Raw genomic sequence first — 18,246 nt, 5'->3', positions numbered from 1 at the left:
GCACTTCATTTATACTAGGTGGAACAGTTTCAGTAAGAAACATGAGATGATGAGGAAAATAGCATGTGAAGATCTGCTTCTTTAGGAAGATGGAAGACTGCACAAGGATACACGTCCTGACCCATGTCTGTTCCTGTCAGTGCTGGTTAGGTAATGTGTGAATCAACACATACGGGTAACCAAGGCAACAACCAAGCCACAGGTAAAATGCAAAGAGATTTATTTAATTACCTTGTTCACAATGCAGAGCAGCAGAGACACACAGGGACACAGGCTCTGTTGGGCTTAGCTCATCCTAGTGGGCAGCAGGAGGGTCTCTGCCTGCCTCACTGCTGCAAAAGGCTTTGTGCCCATCTGTGAGAGTGTGTTGTGTCTCCACAGCAATTCCACTTAAATAGGCAGAGGATAAACCACACGAGACATAATATTAATGGACATATTTTTTCCCACACTTATGTTTTTAGCAATCCCAGCTTCAAGGTCACAAACTATTCCCCCCTCCTCACCAAATCTGCTGGTTTTAACCCTTTCCTCCCAACAGGTAGTGTGTGGTAAGCATCTGGTAAGCATTCCTTGAATACCAGCAGAGCTCAGAAAACGGTCCAAGTTCCTGAGTGGTTCACTAATAAGGCATTAATAATTTTATATTGCAACTTTCTGGTGAGTAAAGAATAAATGTAGATTTCTGACAAAAAGAATTTTCTGTCAGTGTGGTTCTTAAACTTCCCATTTGACATTTTCATTTTAACAACTGTCTGTTCCTGATAGTCTTATGACTTAATAGTGAATGACTAACAGCATACATATCTCATGCCACAGAATTACAAGCTAGGCATTCTTTTGTTATGGAATGAGTAAATTTTATTCTCAAACCAAATATGTGAGATTACCAGCCTAGGCACGACCCTTTTCTTTATGCAGTTGCAGTTTCAGGTCTGCCATACTGTGTGTGGAATTTACACTGTTAACAAATTTCAATATTTGTAATGATGTTCTGGCAATGTTAGCAGCCTGTCCACAGGAGAACAATTTAACAGATATAATTGTAATCTCAGTAATTAATTAATGATCACTAAATCTTTCTTACATTCAAGAATGTTTACTTTAGCCTTACTTAACAGGGTTACAGAAGCATGTGTTCGGAAATGATGTTTCAGGGTGAGCTATCTGGTAAAGCAGTGTTACAGCCTGAAGAGAAAAGTGGATGATGTACTGCACGCTGATTTAGGTGAGAGACTGTTAACTGCCATCTGTGTTAATCATATGGCCAAGTACAGGAAATTTATGTTTCAGGATATTGTATAACTGAAACAGCTACATTCATTCATTCTTATTGCAGGGAATAAGTGGGAATCGTTTTGTTTTCTTCTGCAATCTGAGTACGTATTTTCCTGAATCTTGACATCCTTAAACTCACACCTTTATGAAGAGTCTTGCAAAACTTCTGGAAAAATTAAAGTTCTAGCTGACCCCACCAAATTGCTGGGCTTGCTTTTGTACCAGAGAAGAGAGTCAGGGTCATCTGGTAGGGCCTGCAAAGAAATTATAGTTAATTACCATTACTATAACGTATTTATCATGGTGGCACAATTATATGTGAATGGACATAAAGGAGAATTGAAGGTCATTTCTTTTGGCCTTACGGTCTGTTTGCAATGCAAAATCCTTTTATTATTTACAACATCTAGGAAACAGTATTTTCAGTGGATATGCACATTATTCTCTAACAGCAGCTTTCAGCAAAGCAAGGTAATTGCAGATACCCTTGATTTTAAATACTTGGTTTAAGTTGGGTATAATTTCAGTTGGGTATACTTTCATTTTCAAAGTTGATATAGTTGTGCTTTTTTAGCACAACTTAACACTGAGTATGGCTGGTTCTTGACTCACTCATCGTGAGCAGATGCAGCCTGCTGCCAGTTGGTGGCTGAGCCCGCAGTTCTGCCACTGAAGGAGTGGAATCCAAGAGCTGCAGATTTTGTGTGTGTCACAGTCATTCTTGTTCCTAGGAAACAATCCCAACCTCAGTTACAAGTGTTTTTTTCTGTTATTTTTTCAATCAAGGAGCCCAAACAAGCTCTAAATATAGCTTGAATATAATCACCTAAACTGTCATTAAAAGACTCGTCTCAATCAGCAGAGCCTGCTAGCTGATTGTCACCTGAAACCTTGCAATTAACACCACTAGCATTTTTGACAAAATAGAAGAGTGTAACTTGATTAGTAGTGCTATCTTAGGAATGGTCTTTTCCAATATTTATTATCATTAAAGCTGTCAGTCCTGCATACCATATTAATTTTTAAGACTTCACAACAGATACAGGATGTATGAAAAATAGGCTTTATCTACCTTCTAGAGATTTGAGGAACAAAGTTCAAGTGTTTGAACTTTTTCGTGTCCTTCATGGTATAACAATAAATTAAATGAAGTCATGTGCAATGAAGAAGACTTTAAACTGAATTTGAAAGTAATGTGTTCTAGGTAGCACCCAAACGTAGATTGTGTAGAGCAATGAAAAGGAAAAAAAATGTTTGAATTGCAGTTGATAATTGTTATCAGGGACTGAGTTCAGTAGTACTTAATGTATTACATTAAAAAAATCACCTGAGATTTGCTAAATAAAGTTTTAGGTTAATAATCATGCCACCTTTTTTTTTTTGGGGGGGGGGGGCAGGGGGGCCTCCTTATATGCACTATAGTTTCAGGGTTTTATTCTCCACCCAAATTCCACCTTCTGTTTTGTCCCATAACTGCTTTTCTCCTTCTATTTCAATCTGTAACTAAATAATTCCTATTCTGATTTATCAAAACGAGTTATAATTAGCAAAATATAAACAGTTGAAACTTCTGTAGGTACTGTAATTTCTGCATATCTGAATAGTTTTATGGCAAAATTTTCTTCTATGCTTATGTCTTCTACTGCATAGCTGTGTCCAAACATGCCAAGTCAGGCTATAGAGTGATGCTTTGTATGGTTACACCTTGCTTTGATCACCTGATCTTTGTCAGTGTTGGGCTCTGTGGGAATCCAAGAACCTTTAGTAGCCAATGTCAAGACTACATGTTTAGTACATTTCCCCTGCAAAAGGAAAACATATTTTCTGGTGTGTTTATGTAGGTTTTTTTAATTCCTTTTCAGTGTTTCCATGTCTCACAAAGATATAAAAGTTCCAATGGTAACTTTCTGAAACCTTCTGTCTGTTGTGAACTTCTTGTGTAACATTGCTGCTACTTTTAGCATCTGACACTGGTTTAAATTACCTATAGTAATTCTGAGTAATTTATAGGAAAAGAATGAGATATGATAATATTAGATATATTTGTTCTGGTCTACTTGAAGTCAGTTCATGTTTTCAAGAAATGCATTTGCTGAAAGACTACTTTATAGAAGGGTTTTTATTTTGTACTGTAAAGCCTTGTCCTATTAGATTACTTTAGACTGATTAAAAATATGTATATTCTGTTTTTCTAGTGAAGTATAACATGAGACATTGCATGGATTTCTAGGTGAAACTATGGCATTGAAATACTAAGTGATGATTGAACTTTGGAAAGAAGCTGAGAAGTGGGAAATACAGTGCAATTAACATGAGCTGCCAGAGAAGCAAATGATAAATTATATATTCTATGTGTACAGTAAGTGCACTGTTTTTCTAATGTCTTGTTCATACAAATGGATTTTAAGCTTGTTTGTGCATTCTAGTGTTAGTTGCTTTTTTTACTTTTATCCTCTTCAAGGCCAAGTATTGACTTAAATGTTATTTCTCAGTTATAATCAAGACCACTTCATGGGAAAGTACCATCCTTAAGAAATTTCCCAGCAGCCCACCATCTTTGCCTTGAGTAGAACTTTGGTTAAATGTATTTTTCACTTTCATAGGCTCAGCAGTATTACTACAGTAATGAGTTTAACTTTTATATTGCAAAGTTGCTCTTCAAATGTAGTCTTGATTTAAAATTGAAATTTAAATTTTAGCTTCTGTTTATATCTTGTAACTTGAGTGTTTTTCTGAAGACATTTCAAAATTTTCATATTTATGTTTAAGATTATCCTAAAGTTCTAGAACATATTTAATAAATTAATAGATGCTTAGATTTTAATGTGTTTCTTTTTTATTAAAACCTTTGGGGTTTTGCTGGTATAGATTTATTTATAGTTTGAGAAATGTAATCGGAATTATTTTTATGAGAGGTTAGGCATTGTTGTTTTCTCTAGTTGTTCTTAATGGATATTGCCTTAGGTCTGAAATAATGTTTCCCTAAGCCAATACTGTGCTCTTCAAAAGTCAACTAGGTGGAGCAAAAGCATCTTGCAAATGCTACTTAACCGGGGTGATGACCTCTGTGTTGTGCTGAATTGTTTTTTGAATAAAGCTTAAAATGCGTTTCCCAGTTTTCCCCATTTCGGGTGGTCTTTTCCTTTTCTATACTGCAGTGTCCTAGTCTGTAACAAATTATGAAGGACTTTTTGCACATCAAATCATTACTGTCACTGTTGTCATGATTCCTGTGATAGAGTAAAAGAAATTATGTATAAAGAAAATAGCCAGAAAAAAAATCTGAATCCATGTTTTCTACAGACAGGTAGGGTAGATGATCATTTAATCCTTTCTAGATTCAAGGGTATGTGGATAAATACCTCTGAGGAATATGTGATGCTCAAGCTTCTATGGGAAGGCAATTTGAGTACTGTATCTTTGGAGCTGTCTGGAATCCACAGGAAGCACAAACCAGGCAGCAGCACTTATACACAGGTCATTTTATAGTCTAGTGAAATTTGCAGTTGGATTTACTCATAACCTGAGATTAAAGCCTGTTTAATCTGAGCACAGAGAAGTTGGATTGCAGTTAAATTGTTAGATGATCTAAAATGCAGATGGAGGTAATACAGGTTGGAGTGAAAGACCACACAGGCATTTGGTGTCTGACTTAGATTTCAGCTCCATATGTAGCTGAACCAGTCAAATGGGCCTTCTCCTGCCAAAAGAGAGGAACTCTTGCTTCACTTTTCCCTTAAGTGTTCCTAACTACACAGTTTCATCCCACCTTTAAGTCAGGCTCTGCTGCTTGGTGCCTTCTGAGAGGTCCCTCTTTACTCTGTCATCTCTGTTAAGAAGGTTCACCCAAAACTTTAGTATTAAAAGATGAGTAGTGTTAGCACATTTTCACAGTATGATTGTATCACATGACTAATCACTGAAAGAGAGTTGATTTTTTAATAAAAAATCATAAAGCATACAAACTCTGCAGGGACCTGCACTTTCTACAGCAGTGGCAATTCAGGAAGTTAAATAACTAAAGCACTATGTTTAGACAATACTGTGTACACTCTGAATTCTGCTCATCCCTAAGTGTGCTTGATGCATTTTTAATAAGCTTTCATATGGAAAATAATTTGTTGGGTTCTCTCCTTAGACTGGGTTTTGTTGTTCCTAAGATATGTTCCTAAGATAAATTATAGCACATTCCCACACTTTTCTAAATTAATTTTGAATGTATGTTTTGAATATTCAAGTAAAAATTGGACATCAACAACCTTTCAGGCATCAGAGAAATAAAAAACAGACATGCAGAGTATTAAGTTACACTAGATGCTGAACCCTGCATGTCATCAGCAAGCTGAATTGCAGAAAGTGCAGAAAGGTACAAGAAAAGACATTAAAAATAATTTTAAAGCATCTAGAGATGTTCGCAGCTGCTATGAAGTCTGTTAGAGACCTTACAATACCTTTTGATTTCATGTGCAAGATACTTAGCCACTAATGATCAACATTCATAGAGATGTTAAGGACGACATCTTCTGCTTCTCTGAAAGTCCCTTTCCACCATCAGGCTAAAAGACTCTTCCTTATGTTTTCCATTCCAGAAAAACAAGTGAGAACTAACACCTTTTTATAGAGGAAGGTGGATACAGAATAGCTGTATAATTGTAAAGGTCTGTAGTCACAGCTGTGACTTGAGTGCATATTTTTAGTGTAAATTTAGCTATCCCTCAGTGAATTAGTAAGTAGTATTCTATTCATCTATTTGCTAAGTTCGCATTGACATCAAATGGCATGCAAAGGCTAAGAAAAATGCCTGTCTTTAACAAATAGCTGGTTAAAAAATTATTTTAAATAAGGGTATAAAGGCATGAAACCAGGCATAAAAACTGTTGATGCTAAGCTGAATGGCAAAAATTGGAAAAGAAACATTCATTTCAGCCTGAAAGGTATACTCTGCCTAAACTTACTTAAACTGTAATAGTAACAAAAGTGCTACCAATAAAGCAGAAACTGGTCATGGCATATGGCATTAGTATTTTCTGAGTTTAGAAGTTTTACTCCACAATTCGTGTGACCTTGATTTGATCCTCTAAAAACTGTTTTGTATAGTATCTCAGCTGAGTTCAGGGGCTTTTTGAGGTTAGTTTTGTGGTATGTAAAATGTGTTTTCAGCTTAAGGTAAAAGACAGTTTCTATTATGAATCATGCTATCAGGTTATAGTATTAATGTCTAAAAAAGCTCTCTAGAAGTTGTACACAAGAGTACTTAGAAGTCAGCTTTACTGGAAGTCTCCTTTTTAGTACAGAAGTGTCATCACCACCTTCAGAAATCATCCAGTCAAAGGAGCTTATGTGAGCATGTCATTCCTAACAGCCTCCTGTAGGCACTGGTAATAATCCCATTTCTCTTGGTTGTGTTTGCGTAAAGGCCAAAGTAACAACACTGTGTAAGAACCCTAAGACCTTTAAAAAGGGCTGTATTCTTCTAAAAGCTTTACATTTCTTTTCTAAAAGATTTATATTTGCTTTCATTAGGAATATAAATTACAGAAAATCTTTATGAAAAACAGTTCCCCTTTTAACTTCGGTCTTGTTACTCTTTTTAGCCTTCACAGTGGATTGTGTGCAACACAAGCCATTAAAATGTGTAAGCCAGATACTAATCTGAAAGAAGTGTGTTCCATCACTTGCACTGTGATAGATGAATCAATGTGAAAAAATAAAAACACATTTGTAAACTATTAGAACAAAAGCTGAAAATCAGGACTTTTATCTGGTTTTGCACCCTTGGTTGCAGTTTCTTTTTGAAAGGTTGAGTGGGGGGGATCTATTCCAAGCTAAGTTTTGTTGCCAGCTTTTTTTGGTCAAAACTTTTTATGACCAACTATCAGCCAGACATTGTTAAACAAGTACAAAAAAGTGCTATCCTCTCCAAGAAAAAAAAAAAATTTAGAAAGCAGTGTTGGCAAAAGCAGTAAGGTCAAGATGCCTCTGCAGAGGCATCTAGTGAATTAGAATTCGCTGTCTCGTTTAGTTTCCTACTTTGAGTGTAAACATGTGAGATTCCTTCACATGCTCGTTCACTGTGATAAAGCCCTTTGTGATTTCCCTGTCTGCCTTCTCTCACCTTCTGACATTACACAACTAATGTATATAGCAAAATTAGGCTGATACAAATATATCACCTTCAAAACAGATTTTGGTTTAAAAAACATACAACATATTCAAGAAATACAAGAACAGAAGAAGTAAAGTGATTGCAGTAGCTAATAGAAGCAGTTAATACTTTAAAACTCATATGCATTTTATTTAAACAGATACTCACAGTTTGTCTGGCTATTAAGCTGAAAAAGGATGTAAGAGCCCACCCATTCTTTTTCATGTGTTAAAGTCTGAAAAAGTAATTTAACTTCCAGCTTCAGAGAAATCTTAACATTCATAGAAGGCAAGTAATCAAAAATGGTTGTATTTCTTTATGATTTTTCAAATTTAACTGAACTACTCAAGATTTATCCCTGTGCCAGACATCCAAAAACATGTACAATTTAAAAATAACCACACATTTTATCACCATAATGAATTGTACAAATACAAGTGAGGAACCAGTTAGATAGCAATTTTAAAGATTTAGATGTATAAGCACAAGCTAGCAGCAACGTATCATTGTAACAAGAAGCATCATAGAAAAGATGGCAATGGAAAAAATCAGTCTTCACCATGTGAAGTTGCTTGTTTTGTTCTCAGGTGGAGTTCTGTACCTCATGAAAGAGATATATTATTTGGAAAGAGGCCATTGAGCAACATAAAGATTATAGTTTCTACAGTCTGATTAGAAAAGATTTTGTACATGTAAGGAAAGTTTTAAAAGGTTTCAAATGTATCAAAGGCTACTGAAAAGAGGAAGAAAAGAAGTGTCTGAATTTGTGCTGCTTAGGAAAAGAATTAAACAGTTGGAATGGAAGATATTTAAACTGGACTGAAGTTAAACAATTTTCCTCAAGAAAATCAAGTAGTCCTTCCCCATTAAAAAAAAAACAAAACCAAACAATCCCCATTAAAAAAAACCAAAAACAAACAAGCATTTGCCTAGACCAAAGAACCATTTGCAAGGTGCTTTTAAACCTGCTTCATCCTACATATTTTGGAGGGAAGCAACACTATTTCCCATTATTTTCAATTAAAAACTGATTTGTGATTAAATGATGTATGAAGCTATGGCTATTTCTTCATTAGCCTCATTTTCCTTAGTAGTATCTAAAGATTTGAAGCATTCGGTTTCTGATTTGATATCTTAGCATATTCTATTTACTTTACCCCGTGCTTCAGCAAATAGTGGTAAGACCAACATAAACTGAGTTTTAACCACCTCAGAGTACAATTTTATTATGCATTACATATGGATTGGGGGAAAAATGTTCAGTAGCAGCTAGAAGAAAACATTAAGATGTGGACTTAGAATATATAATTTAGAAAACTGAAGAGTCATGTTATTTGTTTTAGGGCAGGTTTTTGTCTTCATTTTCCAAATCTAAGCAAGGTCAATCAACTATTGTAACATTTGAATTGTACAGTCTGTTACTGTTTCTTTTTAAGCTCTGAGAAAGCACAAAGTGGTATTTAATAAAGTATACTTTTTTATTCACTTCTGGTAAATACATGTTTTACACTTAAGAAAGTTTACCAATTTAAAACAATATATGAAAAAAGGAAACAGTGCAATTTTTTATTAGGAATACAACAGTATGTCACAAGATGTTGCAAGCTAAATGTTTATTTCAAAATTGTAGGCAGCATACAAGCAGAGTTCAATTTTTATAGGACTATGTAAAATGACCCTTTCTGGATCTGTCATTTACGTTGGAGCTCTTTTACTAGTTAACAAGTGAACAGGGAAGAAGATAGAACAAAACAGAAATTACTATGAAAGTTGTGTGTATTAAGACATCCTGAAGAACAGGTAACTGTACCATGAGCGTCATGGAAGAATCTGCATACCTGGCCCATTTTTTGCCCACTGGAAGAAGCCACACTGTTTTTCCTTCCCAAGAGGGCACACAAAAAAGTTCTTTCCATTATTGGGACCAATCTTCAACACAGTCTTCATAACACATCGCTTGCCATGGTTACAAAATGGAAAATCCAAGTCAGCCCACTGCCAAAGAGAAAAGGTTTCAAGCACGTCATGGCTGTGACTTCCTTATTGTAAAATTGACAACAGAAGCACATCTACAGGGAATGCCATAGAAGAAATTCTTCCTAGTAGTTACGATTTTATCTCTTTTGTGAACACTTTTTAGATTTTTTTTTTCTTTAACATCAACTGCAACTGCATGCACTTTGACTGGTGTAACTTGAAATGATGTTAACACATAGCTTTTTTCAAATTTAGGCGTTGTGGTCATTACTGTCTTCAATTCATCTGTTAACTACCTGATAGTATGACTGTCAGATCACTTTTCAGGTCAAACTCTTCTCAGACACATACATTCATAGCAAGGAGCAGAGGCCACCAATTGCAGCTGGGAAGGTCATGTTAGGTTATTAGTGCAGCAGTGGGAGGGTTTGCCCAGGCAGATTACAGAATCGTCGTTTTAAGAGGCTGCCAGGATTTTAGCTAGCCAGAAACATGGGTGACAATTAGATCTAGTTTGCTATAGTCTTTCTTTCAGGAAGAAGCTGATCTGAACAACTTGTACACGTCCCTTCAAACCAGTATTTCTCTTACACATCTGTTTGACATCACACAGAAGTAGATTAAGAGCATTTGCACAAAGCAGGTGCCTTCTCAACAGTAAGGGAAGCAACTAAAACTGCAAGTTCATAACTATTATTATGTTTAGTCTCAATTCAGTGTGCAAGAGTATTTAAAATTATGTCAAACTTTAAATGTATTGTATCTGTCCACAACTGACAGATCACTGGGCCAAGGAGGCTACAAGAACAAGTGCTGATTATAAAACAGGTCCCGAAGTCTTATACATACTTGAAAGTAGTCACACCGAGTTTCCCTGGGTAGAGGGCAGCAATAAAATTGCCTTCCCTTGTTTTCTCCATCCTTTCTCACAACTCTGAGGCTGCAGAGACGACTGTGTTTACTGCAGCAAGGATGCTCCATGCTTAACATACGAGTATCATCTGTCACATTAGTTTGAGATGCGCTGTAATGACAGGTTACAAAATGACTTTGGCATAATTTTAAAGGGACTACCAGCCAAAGAACTCTCTTCTACCATTACAATAGCTCACCCAGTGTACTTTTGCACCCAGTGACAGAGACTTGTTTCTCTAATGCACCCTATTGCGCCTTTAAAGCTGAATGATTGCAAGTAGTGAATAGACAGGACTGTGTGCTTTTCTTGAGGTACTATACCAGTTTTCCCCACCATGTTTTAAATTATTTTGAAGTACTCAAATTCATCTACAAAATAAAATATTACCACTGATGCTATACTGCCCACCTCAAATTCTGACATGTTCTAAAAGAGTATTCTTCACTCAGTGAGAAAAAGACCAATACCAGTAATTACACCAGGCTGAAGGCATTTGTATGCTTCACAGAAAAGACTCTCACCCTCTTTACTAAAAAGTTACAGTAATGTTCCAAATCATATTTGGACAAGAAGCAATCAGGCTGATAGGATGGAATATAATTCTCTGAATGGGATAAAGTTCTTCTTCCTTGTGATTGAGATAATTTCTGACTATCTGCAATACACAAGGTTTCATTTAAAAATAGTGACATGAAAAAGATTAATGCTCTGAAATGTATACTTATAGAGCAGAAAAGCAGTAGTGGAACCTTAGTGTAAACAGAAAATATTAATTCATTCTGGTCAAGTTATCAGCTTAGAAATTTTATGTTGTCTTGTATGTCTGGAAGATTGCAGTCCTGCAGACACCAGCAGTTTTATTCCAACACCTCATTAAAACGCAAGGAGATAAAAATAACCAACAGATTTCTTGTTGGTTTTGTTTAAAAAAATACTATAAAAAAGAATTTCAGTTGATGACTTGCTACAACCACCTGTTATGGTGATTGATACTGTCTCATTTCTTGTTTGCAGTCCTCTGTATTCTCAATTATCCTGCCTACAGCTTCTGTTCTTCAGTCCCTATTGAGAGTGCAAGGAGAAATTGTATTCATGCAGTCTAGCCTGGCTAGTCAGTGAGATTGTTTCAAAACTGGTGCTTCAACAATGCAAAAAGTAATTTCTGTATTTCAGAACAGACACATGACCAAGAATTTTGTAGCACATCATCAATATTTCACATTCAGCCTGCATAATTTACCATTTTAAGTGACATCTACCTCGCACTGCCATTACTGTTGTGAATATCTGCCCAGCTTTTCCTTGACAACCCTCATAGATTCTCACATTTCCTCTTAACTAGGCAATGAATGTGTCTGAACAGGGCCCTGTAAGTAAAAGTTCAGGACAGGTAGAGCACTGAAGTGGTTATATACAGAATGGGGAGGGAAGTTAAGAGTAAAAGCAGTGATGGGAAGTTCATCAAGGTAACTGTACTGAGCTTCCTGTCATGGAAGAATGTGGAAAACTGGTAGTTAACAAATAACTTTAATTAGAATATATTCATCCAGACAGCTTTTGTAATCTTTCACACTGACTTCAAAATCTCTCTGAGCAGATAGCAACTACAGTGCTAAGATTAGCTTTAATATGTCAAGCACAGTTCTACCTGAGGAGTTGTCTAGACTGTCCTATTCAATAGGAATAGCTGAACTATGAAGAGCTGTTTATCTTACAGCAGTACTGGCCAGATACCAGAATCAGGACTTTCTAGTGACAGCCTAGGTCATTCAGTGCTTTTGAAATCTGAATTATAGTTAGCCTAAAATAAGTTACCCCTGGCAGAAATCCAAAGACAGCACTGTCTGAGCCCAACAGCACAGTATTCAATTAATCTTTAAGGATTAAAGTTGGTTTATGGGATTATAAAGACTTGTTCTCATTTTAGAATGCATAGACTACATACCTGATTGCTGTATTATGTGGGTGAACCAAAGGTGTATGATCAGTTTTCTGTTTTTTCTGTATATGTTTGAAAGACCCAGGCTGCTGACAGGAGGACAATGCCAGAGCAGTTACGTGTGTTGAGCAGTCCTTGTCTTTGCTTCCCCCTGACTGGCAGGCATTGCTTTCCATCTGTTTACAAGTGCTTTTTGGAACAACATACTGAGAGTGTCCATCAGATATCTGGGTATCATTTCTCGAAACAGTTTTGTTACCAAGATCTGTTAAGACAAGAGTTGTAGTTCCAAATGCAGTTTTCCTATTGATCTTTATTTCTGTGCTTGGTTTTCTGAATTCATTACAAGGGTACTTCATTAAGTTGGCGTTAAAGGCTGTAGAATCTTCAAAACTCTCCATCTTTGGAACTAAGGAAAAAATTTATTAGTTATAATCCATCTGCATAGAATGCTACATTGTATTTCTGATCTGTATTCATAAGTCATCATAAGGAGAATGAAAGAGTAAAATTTACAGCACCATCTCAAAACCTGGCACAGATTACATCGAGTACAAAATTTCTTACCATCATGCACTTTTGGAGTAATGTAAAATGTGTTTCAAGATAACATTACTATGGTTTGAATAGGATCAGTTAATAGTACTATATAAAAGAAAGCTACTGGACAATTAACCATAAAAAATTGAATTTGGCCCAATCACAAGGATTAAAGTATTTAAATTTTTCAAAATAACTTTTTATAACCCCACCAATGGGAGATCACAGAGTATGGTACCTCCAAGCAGCAATACATTATCCATTTTTAAAGTATTACTTTACTATTGACACAAAAAAAGAGTATTTGGATTTTGGGGTTTCTAGTGTTTTCACGGCTCCCATCCTTTCCAAACTTTGTGTTCATCCAAACTTACTTACTGTAAGAAGCTTTTCGGAAGAAAGCAGTTCAGACATTTGCTTTGTGGCATAAATAACAGTTTCTTCACAGAATCAGAGGCCCTCCTAGTGGGCAATAATAACTTCAAAAGAATGGGCATAATTTATTAATGCCCATTTAATGCATAAGGAGTCTGTAAGTAGTCCCTTTCCTGAGAAAAGGGTGAAAAGAACTTTATAGCATCCCTGTGTGTAATCTTGTTAAAGCAGCTGTGAAGCTTTTTAGGTAGCTGTGAAGCCATAGTGTTCAGAGTCCTTCCTTTTCTACTATATCCAGTGAGTGTCTCCCTCTATATTCCCTCCATACAAAGAAAAGGAAATTAAGCAGAAGAACAATGGGTAGATGAGACATACACAAAGGCACACTCTCAGAAACAACGGAAGAATCTCTACAGTTGTCTCGGAACATTACTTGTTTCCAAGCTCCTTCCATTTTGCCACTACAGTATGTTACAGTAGTGAAACATACTGGTTCCAGTGCATTCAGACTTTTTAAGAATAGTAGTAACTCAGCTTTGTACTTCACAAAGGAGCATGGAAATCGCAATGTAATGGTAAATATTTATCTGACTACAGACTGAATCATTTCAGCTGTAGGGCCAGCAGCTAATTTTGCATACCAAGTATTCTGTCCTGAAAAATTCAAACATTTCTGCTGACAGTAGTTAATTTTAGAAACAACGTAACAAAAAAACACTGAACCAAGTGAGAAGGGAAAGAATCTTAAGGATTGCAAAAAGAGAGGTAAGCAAAACCATATTTGGAAAAAAAAAAAAAAAAAAAACAACTCAAATACTACTCCTATGATGCAAAAATAAGTCCTACTTAAAAAAAAAAATTTCCTAACAGTATTCCATCAAGTCTAACACATCCTCAAATTCCAGGCCTCATTTTAGTAATTGCATATGACTAAACAAGTGAAACTCAGAAGTACAGGAGAAGGAACAAAATTTTGTTTCAAAGCTTAAAATAAAGCATTTGTCCACATGGCATAATATATTATAAAGTCCAGCTGACAGCATTAATTCCAGGATAAATGTTAGTTGGTAAATCTTATTCTGTGAACAGATTAAAATTTTCAGGCCTCAGGGTGCTGATTTGGCAGAAGAATTAGGCAAGATTTGCCTGTGTTGGCAACAGCTGTCGTGTAAGACATGAAGACATACTTTCATTGATTCCTGACCTGAGAAAATGGACTATGGCTAGGGCAAGATAAGGGTTTTCCACACATCACTCCATTCATAAAATGAATGCAATGAAGCAATGAAGCAATATTTCATGCAGATAACAGAATTAAAGGTTCCAGCAAGAGACAAACAACAAATTTAGGTAAGAAGTTCAGAATCATTTTTACTCTGAACTTGGAGGGAAAGAAAGTAGCCCCTGAGAAACATGACATCCTTTTAGGAAATGGTACTAAAATATACCACTTTTGTTCACATGAAAGAATGACAGTTCATTTTCTGACCCTTGATGATTTTTAATTTAGACTTACGCTGCAAACTTTGAATGATCTTAAGGAGAGTTGAACAAATGGTGATTTTTCTCACGCCTTGCCCCAGTAAAAACAAAGCATCACTGAAGGCACTTATCAATAGAATCCCACCTGCACACCAAGTTGGAAGATGACACTTTTAGGGTTTAAGACAAGACAGTTGCCACAGAGTCTGTGTAAGATTTCCTCAAAGTCTGACTTCAAGTTAGCTAGTTATATATATATATATATGATTCACAATGAGACACTCCTACATAAAAACTACATCAAAATCACAGACCTCCCCTCTTTCCCAATACAGGTGCCAGACAACCCTTTACTACCTTCAGGTCTTGAAGTCAAACAGGCATCACAAATTTCAGCAGAAGGCTTGTTTATTAGGGTGCAGTGCATACATGTCCACTCCTCTTCAGATTTCTGAGCTATGTGTTCATTAGAACATGACCCCCTGCCATATGCCCAGCCAATTAGGCTATTTCTAGCTGGCAGTTTGCTGTGAAACAAAAGAACGATGTTAGTGTTTTGTGACGTTCCCTCTACAAATTGCCTTACACCAAACTCCCTTACACTGTGCAGGGAGGCATGGGGCTAGAGAACAAGCAGCACACAGTGTTATGCCTCCTATCAGAGCTTGGACAGCATGTCACTGTTCAAGTTTGATTTTTCCTTTCTTTACCTCAAGGGCAAATCTTTCCAGGTGCTGCAGAAGTAATACAAATAAAAATATTTAAACAAGAAATTGACAGAAAGTTAATAATCAACCGATGTGCTCTCCAGTACAATGCCTCAGCCTCTCAGATTCCCTACCATTTTCAAGTACTGCAGCAAAAAGCATGGTGAGAAAGGGAGACTGTTTCAGGGCTTTCCCCCCATCCCTTGTACACAACACTTGCTAACAAATGCCTTACTGGATGAAGAACTGTTTAGAAGATGAACGGCAGAAAATCATACAGTCTAGCAAATAAATTTTCTTTGTTCTCATTTAAATGCTACCCATAAGTCCACTTTGTTATCATAACAGCCAAAAGCACTGAAAGCCTTAAAAGTTAGAAAGTCTCTTGTGTGTCACCATTTGCTGGGAAGCCTTTTAAAATGTAGGAACCTGTTCAGAATTAAGGAACCTAGCTGTGACTTGTGAGCCAAAGCTATACACCAGACACCACTATAGATTTAGTTTTATTTATTTTCCTGTAAATTATAATACCTCCTATGTTGACAGACTGATTTAGAATCAGTTACTCCTTTACAGTCATTTCCTGTTACCAGGGACTACTCTTGTCATAGTATCCAAACACTGACAGCATGTTAAATGTAACTTGAACTTACCTGTTCAGTAAGTTATTTATGTATATTTTTAAGTACTACATCAACCAACTTATGGTTGATAAGCTGTCAAGCATTTCCTTCATACTTCTTGAGGAATTGTGCACTTTTTGGAGACTTTTATCAATCCTAAGAATTTAAGCACTTCAATTAATAATGCAAATGCTGTAGTTGGGCACTGTTGTGACACACCTTTGACCTACCACTTTTTCCATAATTGATCACTTTCTGTAACAGGCTAGACTTGTAGGATAATGGCAGAGATATCCACTACCTACCACATCGTCCAGAACAGGAAAACTAAGGAGGATAATGAGAACTGCTGATGTACCAAAGAGCCTGTGCTGTTAAGAGGTAGAACAGACATTGCAGTAACATTCACCAAAACAGCTGAACTGTAAGTGTTAAAATGGGTATTTTCACATTATTAGATCAGTTGTTCTAGTCAGCTATCAAAAATGCATTACTAGACTGAATATATATTCAGTGCATCATGTCTGGGAGTTTAATTCCATGTTGTTACCCTGGTTCATCTGTCCTGTCATTACCCCCCACACCCTTTCCCATTTTATGAGATATGTGGAGAAAGGTCTATTTTTAAAGTTCATGGTACATTTGAATTTGATGGGGTAAGTTTCTAATGGGTATTGCAGTTATTGCATAATTGAAAAGAGAGCAGTAGAACACTAAGAGCTGACCATTAGGATAAGACAAGAAACCACCTTTTTATTTTATAGCTATCACTACCATGTTTTTCACTTAAATACAGTACTCTTTAATTATTTATTTAGAAGTACAACAAAAGCCCAAATCACTATTTGTTCTACAACACAGAAAGAGATTTTTTCCTTACATTGTTTTCTAGTTATCTGACTCCACAGAACACTGCTGTCTTCCTTACTTCTACAAAATATTTCTCATTATTACCTTCTGAAAATACAACAGATTGGGGTTATCAGCTTGTGAAATATTTATCTTCCATGCTGGAATTTTCTATATTTGATCTGTACTCAAAGGCAATTTTTAAGCTTTAACCAAAATCCCTTCAGCCATCTGAGTCTTGAAAGAAGCTTGGAGGTAGGAGAGGGATTTGTGCATTTTATAAATCTTATCTAAAAAAAAAATACATATATATACACACACCCACACACACTAACGAGGCAAAGTCGCAAAGTGAAACAGCATTTTATATTAGATTGACAGAGAGTATAAAGGCAAAATTCTGAAGCCTCAGATGAAAATTTTCAAGAATAACAGATGCCCAAGTCTGAGTAAGATGCTTTTGGAACTTTTACCTTTTGACCCTTTGTAATATCAAATGCATTTTCTGCTTTCCTGAAATAAAAGGAGAGAAGCTGCTGCTAGCACAATTTATGTGGAAGTGAAAGTGTCTCTATGGCACACCTATAGCAAAAGCTTTTAAAATCCAATAAGGAGGAAAAAAAAAAGTACAAAACCCCTAAAATATTTGCTGCACTCTGAATTTACTGAAGTTTTAGTTATCCTCAGTGTAACTCAGTGTAACTCTGTAAGAAAAGTGCATAGATGCTCAGCTGTCTAGATATGCCAGGACTGATGGGGCTATCCTGCAAAAAGATATTATATTCATGATATTCAACTCAGTTGTGTGGAAACATCCAAGCCCTTTATATTGATGACACCAAGAACAAAGGGCAACTTCTCCAGTGGCTTAGTTTCAGTGAACAAATCTGAGTACTCTGAATTGTTTTATAATTCCTACATTTGATTAGAGTAATAGCTACTTCATAATAGATAATGCCTTTGAAAGGAATAGTATCAAAGAATCAAAGCTTCTAACCGTTTTCAAATACCAACAGCCAAAACTTTTTTTTTTTTTGCAAGATATTCTGGGTTTTGTCTGGCATAGTTAATTTATAAAATGTTATAAAATGCACACAGATCCATTCTGTTTCAAAGGGTGTGTCCTCTTACTGTAACAGCACTTTGAGGTGCTTAAAAATTATGATGTTACCATCATACCTAAGATTGACAAGCTGGGGGTCTGCCTTTTGACAGCGAGAGCAGAAGTAAGTCATCCTGTGGTTGTCTCCCAGACGGCACACAGTGATGCTGCCACTGCACTCCCTGCAGGCTGGGCGCTTGTACACTTTGTAGTGCTTGTAGAGTGGAGACCCAGTTTTGCGGCACTAAAACACAACGGGTTTGAAATCCAAGTTAGAGACTCCGTATAAATTTTATGTGAGTCTGAAAATAAA

The 18,246-nt window shown here is 36.2% G+C and overlaps 1 protein-coding gene across 3 annotated transcripts in view; it reads right to left on the bottom strand.

Moving 5' to 3' along the window:
- Window positions 1–203: 203 nt before the first annotated feature.
- The window catches only part of NEIL3 (nei like DNA glycosylase 3), a 28,687-nt gene continuing 10,644 nt past the window's right edge, over window positions 204–18,246 (bottom strand). For 2 of the 3 annotated variants that reach the window (XM_039550874.1, XM_019287276.3), the window contains exons 6-10: window positions 18,011–18,177; window positions 15,010–15,179; window positions 12,262–12,664; window positions 10,250–10,424; window positions 7,727–9,418 (exon numbers count right to left, since the gene is read on the bottom strand). In XM_039550874.1, the coding sequence (XP_039406808.1) occupies window positions 9,242–9,418; window positions 10,250–10,424; window positions 12,262–12,664; window positions 15,010–15,179; window positions 18,011–18,177 (1,092 nt within the window). In that variant the 3' untranslated portion in view covers window positions 7,727–9,241. Of the gene's footprint in view, window positions 1,533–7,726; window positions 9,419–10,249; window positions 10,425–12,261; window positions 12,665–15,009; window positions 15,180–18,010; window positions 18,178–18,246 lie in introns of those variants that run through there. The other variant, XM_039550875.1, reaches the window with a different exon arrangement.

Source organism: Corvus cornix, chromosome 4 (genome assembly GCF_000738735.6).
Source record: "Corvus cornix cornix isolate S_Up_H32 chromosome 4, ASM73873v5, whole genome shotgun sequence".
Lineage (NCBI taxonomy): Eukaryota > Metazoa > Chordata > Aves > Passeriformes > Corvidae > Corvus > Corvus cornix.
Note: the sequence above shows the minus strand (reverse complement) of the source record. Positions and strands in the feature narration are given on the sequence as shown.